An 11,205-nucleotide genomic window follows, 5' to 3' on the forward strand; every position below is an offset into this window, starting at 1 on the left:
TAAGAATGTAAGGCTATAAAATGTATGTACTAAATATTTTGAATGAAATAAAATGGTTTTTAAAAACAGAATCTCACCACGTTATGAACTCTCGCGTTTGTTCACGCTTAGCGCAGTCTGTCCCTGAGAAAAAAAACTTGCGCAATGTGCGCGCGTATGGGCGTGCTTGTGCTGTAGTGGCTGTGTGTGTGTGTGTGTGGGTGTGTGTGTGTTTCAAAAACAGAAAAAGGGGGGCGAGGTGTTTGTTAAAAAAATACCCTTGCATCTGCGCTCAAGGCTCTCTCTCTCTATGCATGGGGGGGTCGTTTGAAACCAGGGTTTACACTATCAGGCCAAACAGATGTCTAAAAGTCATTCAGCCCAGCGCTGTCGAGACCTCCCCAGCCCCAGCATCTAGATGCTAGCCCCCGGAGATTTTAGAATATCAAAAGATACCTAATGTTTAGACGCCACCCAATACCCTATGTTTGAACCAAATGGCTGGTGTTTGAACCACATGCCTTAGGTTTCAAAGATAACTTTTTAGGCTGTTTTAGCGCGAAAAATACGACACCACTAGAGTCCGACGGCTACAAAAGCTAAGCAAAACAGGTCCCCCCTGTTAGCATCGTTTTCGCGCATTTACCCTACAGCATTCCTCCAGGAATAGTTATCGGACGGACCCCTTTAAAAAAGATCTGGTAAATACCCTCCTGATGGATATTTCTCAAGGTTAGTTCTTGAAATAAATATTTACATATGCTATATATTAGATTTGTTTGTTCTTGGGAATTGTTTGAAAACGTTGTATGTTATAGAAATATTAAACAGGTCTTAGGGCCCGGATTCTTAACGTATAAAATGTCAATATTAGCTAAAATGATTAGAGCTTTAATATTATCTAATGTTTTTTTTAGATTCTCAAACCTTCACTCAGATTCTCCGAGATATAACTGAACTCGAACCGGTCGTAGGGTCTCCGGAACAAATTGTTTACATCCCAACGCCGACCCTGAATTGTAGTAAGTAAGATTCCAAGAATTCCTTAAGAATATTTATACCTTAAAAACAAAAAGTATCGGCGTCTTATATTAAAAGTTATTTTATGTGTTTACAGCGGAAATACCTCCTAGAACGGGTGCCATAGGGAGTCTACACGGTTTCTGTGAAGGATATGCCTACGAGACAATTGTGCCCTACTCCCAGGATGTATTTACACAGAAGCCGCAAACAGAGACTTTAAACGGCCTGTCAACTCCCCTGACCCAGGACCGCTGGACGCCCCCTATTAAACACCAACGGACAATCAGGGCCCAGATCCACAGGTCCGCTTCACCCGAACAATACTACTGGGAGGGTATTCACGAGACAGCGTTACAAGGACAAGGTATGAATCAATTATAATTTATATATATATATATATATTTTATTTTTATGCCTGAATATGTTTAAACATGTACTAATGCTGTTTTTTTTTTTAAATTTCAGGCTCACAAGCTACAGACCAGGCAGATGCTATAATTAGGGTTGCCCAAAGACATGTTCCCGAGTTCTCAGAGCTTCTTCAGAACAGCCCTCTTCAAAAAAGCCGAGGTATTTAATTAATGTATTGTTAATATATAGGCTTATATCTGAAATGTATTTTACATTTTTATCAAACATATTTTAGGGTTAATAACCTATTTTTCTGTATGTATTATTTTTAATGCAGACTCCTCGCCTGCTTATAAAGACCTCCAAGAAGCTACACATCTAGATCCCGAGGAGGCGCCAAAGACCCCAGTCACCAGAACAGCGAAGCCTGATGATTTCAAAGTTTTAAATGACATTTCTGAGGTAGACGATTTGATGTTCTGTGAAGTGGCCAACCTTATTGAAGCGGCCAATTCTGGTGCGGCAAAAGCCTCTTGTGAAATAGACCAAGCCGTGCTTTTCAAGGCTTTTACACAGGGTTTAAAATCACGAAAGGCTTTACTTCAACGTCGTATGGGTATTCTATTCGAACATCAATACAATCAGGATGTGTCATTCTGGCGTAGAGAGCTTCCCCGCATGTTAAACAACAGTAGGGTTAAAACAAGCAAATACCTCCGTTAAAAAACACATATGTAAAAAAAACACAAGCACACACATCCTTAAGTAGAGAAATGGCGCCCCCTATAGACCTAAGCGAGACAATTGAAACCCTCTTAGCGGAAATCCCTACAGAGCTCCAAGATATAATTAACCATATGAATGATTCTGGGCTAATTGACATAGGGGCTATAGATGAAAACCTATTATCCCAGATTCCCTCCGAACTCATTGAAATTATTACACGTATGAATGAGTCAGGGTCTGCAGATGAAAACAGGTTATCACAGATACCCGAATCAATCATATCTTTAATTACCCAGATGAACGAGAGCCCAAGGTTTAATTCTGCACCCCCTACACCTCTAAGCCATCCTTTAACACCCTTGTTCGAAGAGGAAACCCAATACGATGTTTTTGAACAGCTGAACAAATGTCTATCAAATCTGGATCGGGAAGGTCTTGATCACAATGTACAGAACGAAAGCCCTAGGTTTAATTCTGCACCACCTACACCTCTAAGCCAGCCTTTAACACCCATGTCTGAAGAGTCTGAAACCCAATACGATGTTTTTGAACAGTTGGACGATTGTCTAGCAAATCAGGATGGGGATGGTCTTGATCGCAGTGAACATGTTTTGTATCGAAATAAATTCCACAATATTGAGGTTCGACAGTTTTTCAATTTCGCATGGGGGAGTCAGATTCGGGAATATGCTGTGTTTTACGTAATGCTTATGGACACTTTGAATGAACTGGTAGATAGAGTTAGAGCTTATAGCCAACCAAGGGATACCTTACAGTTGGAAATTTTAGGAGACAGTCTGCAGAGCCGTGTGTCGCTTATTTTAAATAGGGGTGAAGCAGATCTTGAACAATTTGTTAACCTGCTAGAACGCCTTGTTCAGTCAAATTTAAACGTGCTAGCAGATAGGACCCTCGAACTTGTAGTACAATTAGTCCGGCCACCCCAAGGAGGCGGCGGGCAGAGACGTAAACTCGATAGCCTGATGCAGTCCGAAATCATAAGCAATAAAAAGGCCTCCCTCATAATCGTTCACAATCATGGTAATAAGCTATGCTTTGCCATAGGTTTGGCCCACTTACTCAGCCCAGGATGTACAGAGCGCGAAGCGTTACAGAAAGCTCAAGAGCTACAAAAGGCTGTGGGTTTAGGTATACAGGATGCTGTGGCTTTCTCAGACATAGGCAAATTTGAAAACTTTCTGAATATCAAGATTGTGGTTTTGTACCACAGCAGGGCTAATGACGCGCTCCTGAAGTTCCAAAATATACAAGAGCCACACCCTAAGACTATGTACTTTTATGTGCAAAATGAGCATTACTATGCCGTAACTAACATCACAGCATTTTTAGGCGCCCCATATGTCTGTCCAGCCTGTCATACCGGCTACACCCGCAAGGGGGGGCACTCGTGCCGTTATAACTGTTCAGTATGTCTGGATAAACATTGCCCTATGCAACCGCTAAACTTGACACCCTGTGAGGATTGTCACCGCACATGTCGTTCAGCCTACTGTTACGAAAAACACAAAACTGAAACATGGCACCCCAAGGCCTGTAAATCTGTAAGCATTTGTGACATTAACAAGAAATGTCCAAAATGCCATTGCAATTACAACCTTAAAATAGACAGCCCTAAACCCCATGTTTGTGGAATCATACATTGCCCAATCTGTAAAGGGCCCTTGAAAAGCAGAGACGCAGAAGTTGTTCAAGAAGTACCACATGAGTGCTACATTCAGCCCCTGGCTGAAGATGAACATACAGAGAAATATGTTTTTTATGATTTTGAGACAAATCAGCAATCAGGGGTTCACTTGCCTATTTTTGTATCTACCATGACTTTCAACGGTGAAAAGTGGTCGGCCGAGGGGCCCGATTGCGCCCGACTCTTTCTAAAACATTTTAGAAAGGCCCAGTACAGAAACTTCACGTTTATAGCACACAATGCGCGCGCCTATGACTCCTATCTGCTTCTGAACCCTTTGATACAGCAAGGCGTGGCGCCCAGTGTCATTGCTCAAGGGAGTAAAATCTTATGTTTTGTTGACCACGCCTTCAAACAGAGATACATTGACAGTTTAAGCTTCTTACCCATGAGATTGGCTCAAATGCCAGAGGCCTTGGGTTTTGAAAACTCGGTCAAAGGCTATTTCCCCCACTTCTTCACATCTGACGAGAATCTACATTATATAGGAGCTTATCCAGCCCCCGAAATGTACGGTTGTGATCAAATGTCTACCAAAGAGCGTGAGAAATTCATGACTTGGTACGAGACAGTAAGACATGGAACTTTTGATTTTCATAAAGAGATGGAATCATACTGTGACAATGACGTGGTTATACTACGTGAAGGATGCCTCAGATTCCGAGAAGAGGTAATCAAAGATGCAGGCATTGACCCCTGGAGCTGTACAACTATTGCATCCGCGTGCATGAAAACCTATCGTACACACTATCTAACTCCAGCCTCTATAGCGATCCCATCGCCAGACAACTACCGACGACAATTCAAGGCCTACTCTAGTGGCTCCATTCAATGGTTGGAGTACCTAGCCCAGGATAAAAATGTTTTTATCCAACATGCTTTGAATCGGGGCGAGAAGGCTTTTGGGCCTTACCATGTAGATGGATACACACAGATTGACGGTGTTGAGACAGTGTATGAGTACAACGGTTGTTTCTTCCACGGTTGTAAATTATGCTTTGTCCCCCAGGCCATGTGTGTCCTAACCCAAAAGACTTTTGGGGAAATGTACCAAGAGTTCCAAGACAAACTGAATTCTTTAAAGGCTACATACGGGTTAAAAGTGGTGGTTTTGTGGGAACACGAATGGACAGCCCTGAAAAAGGCGGATCCTCATGTTCAGGCCTTCCTTACCCAATATGACCCTCCAGAGCCCCTGGAACCGAGACAGGCCTTGTTTGGAGGCAGGACCAATGCTTTGACATTGCGTTATGTAGCTCAACCCGACGAGACAATAGGTTATGTAGATTTTACATCCCTATATCCTCATGTAATGAGTTCCTCATGCTATCCTATAGGGCATCCTGAAATTATTCACAGCGACTTTGACGAACCCCAAAATTATTTTGGTTTAATCAAAGCGACTGTCTACCCTCCTAGGGGTCTGTTTATACCTGTGCTGCCTTACAAGGGGTCTAAAGGAAAACTTTTCTTTCCCCTTTGTCGCACATGCTGTGAAAACAACAACCAGGAAAACCCATGTGATCACTCAGATCAAGAAAGAGCCCTGACAGGTGTCTGGGTCACCGTTGAATTCTCTAAGGCTTTGGAGAAGGGGTATCGTGTGGCCAAAATCTTTGAAGTGTGGAACTTTTCCAGGAAATCAGACACACTTTTTAAAGAGTACATCAAGACCTTCTTGAGATGCAAGCAGATGGCTTCAGGCTATCCAGCATCGGTTACAGATGAAGAAAGTAAAGAGAAGTACATTCAAGACTACCATGACAGAGAAGGCATACTTCTTGACCCTGACAGAATACAGGTCAACAAAACCAAAAGAAATGTTTCGAAATTGTACTTGAACTCCCTTTGGGGGAAGTTAGCGCAGAGAAGCAATATGCTAACAACTTCGATCATTAAAGACCCGGAAGAATTTTTGGAATTTGTTTTTTCGGACCAATACGAAATTTCACATTTTTCATTCTTGAGTCAAGACATTGCCTTGGTGCAATGGCGGCGCAACCCAAAGTGGGTTCTACCCCCAGGTAATGTAAATGTGTTTCTTGCAGCATTTACCACAGCCTATGCCCGACTTGAACTGTACACCCTCATGGAACAGCTTCAGCGGCGGGTTCTTTACCACGACACAGACTCTGTGGTCTATGTAAGCAAGCCGGGGGATTGGAACCCCCCACTCAGCAACTATCTTGGGGGTTTAACTAGTGAACTCGCCGAGGGTGACCATATCACAGAATGGTCCTCATGTGGGCCCAAAAGCTATGCTTTTAGGACTAAAGACAATCACGTGGTGTTGAAAGCCAAAGGCGTGACTCAAAACTACGAAAATGCCCCGCGTGTAAACTTGGAATCAATCACGCGCTTGGTCGACGGGTTCGTAAATGACAAGAATAGTGACTTGGAGATTTTGACCTCCTACAACAAAATAGTGAGGGATAAAAAGGGGTTCCATCTAAGAAACGCCCCACTCACTAAAAGATTCAGGGTAGTCTATGACAAGAGACGGCTATTGCCTGACGGTACCACATTGCCCTTTGGCTACTGACTTAGGCTACAAGCCCCAGTGTGTCTTAAAGGTTAAGATATAATGACGGCTGTCGAGGATTTTGACCCCCGTTTAAAACTGCCCTTTTCGGCCTTAATTGCAGGCCCATCAAACAGTGGTAAAACTTTTTTTGTAAAAAGTATTTTAGAGAATTCTGAACATGTGTTATCTCAAAAGCCTGACAATATTGTATGGTGTTATTCCTGTTACCAACCTCTGTATGATGAATTATTGAAGACAATAAAAATCAAGTTTGTTGAAGGAATACCCGATTCTCTGTCTGATGATCAACTTCTCCCCCCACATATACACAATCTGCTTGTTTTGGACGATATGCTATTTGCTGGTAGCGAACATCCAGAAATTGCAAGAGCTTTTACCCAATATACTCATCATAGAAACCTGTCCGTGCTTTACTTGGTCCAGAATGTGTTTCACCAAGGTAAAAATAGCCGTACCATTAGCTTGAATGCCAACTACATGGTATTGTTTAAAAATCCTAGAGACAAACTGCAAATTAGCACTCTAGCTCAGCAGATGTACCCTGGAAGGAAATCATACTTTATGGAGAGCTATGAGGACGCTACCAAAGAGCCATTTTCTTATTTAATCGTGGATTTAAAAGCAAATACTCCAGAACAGCTTAGGCTACGTACAGGCCTGTTTCCGTGGGAGCGGCCTGCTGCATACCTTCCTAAAAAGTAAACGCTATGTCTCTGCGTTTAAAAAGAAACCTGCCCCTTTTGACAAGGCTAGTTGGGTCTACAGCTAAAGGACGGAAGGCCATCTTGGGTAGTTGTTCTTCAGATCTCATATTAGCCTTATGTGAGATTGCTTTGAATCTTCTCAAAGGGCGCATTCCACTCACCCTGAACCAATTGAAAAAATTAAAGAGACAAAAGACCGCGATCAAACTCTTTGCCAATAAAAGGGCCAGTCTTCAAAAGAAAAGACATAGTATACAACAGTCTGGAGGTTTTCTCATACCTTTACTCAGTATAGCTGTGCCCTTCATCACCAGCCTTATTGCTGCCAGACGTGGGGGTTGAACACGCGGTGTGATGGCCACTAAAATGTACTTGGTGCCACAACAAGAGTTGGATAGACTTAAAAATCAAATGCAGGGTCCTGAAAATATCAGACAAACAGCTGAAAATGATTTGGATACGGCCATGAAGGATGTTTTGAACCGAAAAGGATTGAACCCTTATGATAAGATCCAAAAATACACAAACCTAATGCAAAGATATTTGACTCTGGTAAAGCAAGGGGCGAGAGAGAGCAACCATTTAACACTTTCCCTACCGGACCCTTTAACAGATGTCGAACCTAACGATAGCCAGGCCCCGGTAAGGCCTGTACCGGCGCTCTTACCTAGTGAAGATCCTATGTCTGGTGAAGCTCAAATGCCTTTTGAAGATAAAGTTATGCATGACCTACTGACACATGTGCCTTTACGTAACCGGAAGAATGTTAAATACATTATGAACAAGATAAAAGACTCAAAGGGATTAGCTGCTTGGAACGATTCTGGAGAGTTTATACTTCAGGGCGCTGTTGTTAGGGGTTCCCATATGGTGGACTTACTTAAAAGTACCACGGCTGCCCACAAGGTTGCTGATGACCGAAGGCCTCCCGGCTGGCGTCAGTTTCTTAAGGCCCTGGCAATCCTGAACATTCCCCTCTCGGGTGTACCCAACCATAAGCTTCGTCAACAGATTCAAGCTTTAAAACAAAAGCCTTCAACGAGATACAGCACCCCTAAAGATGCCCCAACGACACCGCCCCCCTATGAAAGCGATGATGCTAACTCATTTACTCCCATGAACGTCTCAGGACCTTTTCCTAATCCCGATCTCTCGGCGTGGTTAGACTTTTGAAAATGACTTTTGAAAATGACTTTTGAATGACTATGATTAAATTCAATAAAATGTTTTATTTGAAAAATAAGCAATTTAACATTTGTGGCATTCTTGAAACATATGACGTGAGCATACGCCTTGATTACGCGTTCTTAAACGACACACATTTGAACACTTTTGATATTTTCTAACAAAACAAGATACAAAGTCATCATTACTTCTTAAATCATCCTTATAAAGAAACATAACATCTTCAAAAGAAACTCCCCGGGCTCTTTGGCACAGGTAAAATACACAGTGGTGACCGCATGTAGTGGAAAGGTTATCTTGCACTTGTTTGATGCTGTAGTAGATCTTTGAACCGTTTAGGGTCAAAAAATCTTTAATAGATTTAGGGAAATGTGAAAAACCGGGGGGAAAGCCATAGGAATCAAAAAAAGTTGAGATTTTTCTTCCACCTTCCTGTTCTAATGTCATAGCTAGCCAATGTTCACCAGGCATGTGTTTAGGATGGGTATTGACAATAAACATTGCAGGCCTCTCAGGCCATATCTCAATAGGTAATTCATCACAAGCCATCACTCCACAAAATTGTTTTCCAATCAAGCGGCTCATGAGCCCTTCCAACTCTTGGGTATTCATGTCTTTGCTCAAAGGTCCTTAATAATAATCCACTAAGACCTGTCTTCGGGCATTCACTTCCAAGATTGAATCAGAGCATGCGTAAACAATCATGCTAACTGTACAGGTTAAAGGTGTACGGAAACGCATTTCCAGCCTGAGGTTACCTTGGGACATCACAGACAGATTTCCTGAGGTGTCATCATCAGGTGATAAATTGAAAGCATACAAAGTGTAACCCTCTGCAAAATCATTTCTGTCAATAGGCAAAGAGAGATCTTTTAGATGCCTCCCTGTGGCCAGGAATAGATTGTAAAATTCTCGCACAGATATGTTGTTGTTAAATTGGGGTTGGAAAGCCTTAGCAGGAACCTGACGTCCGTCCTGACAGAGAGCTACATACTCTGCATTGAAGTGTTGAAAATTAAAGGGTTTTTTATCTAAACTCCCCGTATTAGAGGCGTGATCAACCAGACCTATAACCACATATCTAGGTAAAGGGCCTAGAAATAGGTTTTCTTGACTGCAGATTCTACTGCCCACAGGTATGCTAAAGGTTTTCATGGTAATTCTTTGGAGAGGGTAAAGGGCATTTCCTTTCATCAAAGCATGTGAGTGACCCAGGCGTACTGCCGGAGATACAGACACTTTTTTTATAAAAAGGGTGGCCCCCAACACTTTCAAACTAAAATCCCCGTCTTGGGGAGACATCAGGCAAAACTCATCCTTGGCCCTGGTTAATTTTAATCTTAAATCAACAGAATTTAGGAGCAACCGTTCTTGAAAGAAAATGTCAGAGTGTATAGGGCCTAGCAAATGAAACTCTCGAGATTCGGCGCAGTAGCGAGCGCGTGCCGCTAGGCCTTTGTTCGCCCCCGTGGAAGGGTCTGTCGATTCCATAGAGACTCCTGCAGTATCCTTGCTAAACAACCCGGCGCTAAATTGTGTTTTGAGAGTGTCTTCGGAGTAGTTTAGCAAACACTCCATGATGGCTCTATATGGGTATGTGGCGCTGCTTTGACTGATTAGGCGTTCACCCAAAGTCACATCCACTTGGGAGAAGATGGTGGCCAAGGGGTAATTAATGAGACTCACTTTGGCATCGCCTGCAATATTAGACCCATCTCTTTTGGTCACTTTTAGACGTAAATGCACCAAGGTGTTGTTGTGGTCCTGATAGTTGTCACCGTGTCCTGGTATGAAAAATTCGATAGGCCCGTTATCTGTAATAGCCGAGAGGGGGGCTATCTCCACATAACTGGACCTGTCTATTGAATGCTGCGTTAACGGTGCCGTGAAAAGATCGAGTTCTGTCTTTATAGCTTCAGAGGACATTCGGTGTAAAAGAGCCATGTCACTTATTCTTTTAGAAAATACTTCCTAGTATTCTTTTTGGTCCAGACCTCCTCACTTTACCACGTCTTTGACTTACTGAGGTTCTTTTAACAGTTAACCTCCGCTTTTTAGGTGCAGGCCTGCGTCTTAAACCTGGGGGTCTCTTTTTAGGCCTTCGAGACAATATCATAAGACCAGAGCCTTCTTGATGCTCCACCTCTGGTGACGCTCTGCGGGTCATAGCATTTGCTACAACCTCACTTACTATATTTTTAGCCGCGGATTTTAAGTGTGGTTTGGCTATGCTGAAGCCTCTCTTCATAAACGGTAAAACCATCCTAAAGAGGTTACGAAATATACCCCCTATCCCCGCACCATACATTGTCGGTGATCCATGATATCCTGGTAGTCCATTACCAACTTGATCCACATAGTATGAAACATAACGGTTGGGGTCGAGCTGAGGGTGCTCCATAACCCTTTTATTTGGTATTATGTTTATAAATATAATACCAAATATTATATATGTAGAGAGGTTTTGGTGGGTCTAAAGTGTAGTTTTACAATAGTTTTACCATAAGTAAATTCAATGTTTTCGTTCTGATCCGTTTTAAGCTCAACCAGAATGTTTTCAATATATTTCTTGCTGACGGGTACGTAGTGCGGCTTGTCATAATTGACAGTGACGATGTCCCCATCCTTTCCGTCTATATGAACTGTTCTCAGGAGGGGCACACATGTGTCTCCGACCCTTTGATAGGTTATGATGTCGGTATACACAAATATGTTGTAAAAGCCTGCATGGATATCGGCAGGGAATGGGAATAATTTATCTTTCACATACGTCCATTTATTGGGACCCATCCCCAACATGTAGGATAAATTACCGCTGGTCTTTATACCCCCGTTAGCAGGCCCTGAGATTTGTATCCTTTTATGGATTGGATTGTAGAATAGGAATATTTCCATCTTGTTTAGGGTTAGGTGTTCATTCAACTCTGAGACGATCCTGTCGACGGTTCTATAGAAACCTTTTTTAAGCTTAATAAGTTTCGCAGGTT

General features: G+C 42.5%; 1 protein-coding gene across 1 annotated transcript; it reads left to right on the forward strand.

Moving 5' to 3' along the window:
* Positions 1-626: 626 nt before the first annotated feature.
* LOC129819076 (uncharacterized) lies at positions 627-2,076 on the forward strand. Its single transcript, XM_055875615.1, has 5 exons — positions 627-711; positions 897-1,001; positions 1,097-1,366; positions 1,468-1,572; positions 1,691-2,076. The coding sequence occupies exons 1-5, from the start codon at positions 696-698 to the stop codon at positions 2,074-2,076; spliced, it is 882 nt and encodes a 293-aa protein (XP_055731590.1). The 5' UTR covers positions 627-695.
* The last annotated feature ends 9,129 nt before the right edge of the window (positions 2,077-11,205 follow it).

The sequence above is a fragment of the Salvelinus fontinalis genome, chromosome 21 (assembly GCF_029448725.1).
Source record: "Salvelinus fontinalis isolate EN_2023a chromosome 21, ASM2944872v1, whole genome shotgun sequence".
In the NCBI taxonomy this organism is placed as follows: Eukaryota; Metazoa; Chordata; class Actinopteri; order Salmoniformes; family Salmonidae; genus Salvelinus; species Salvelinus fontinalis.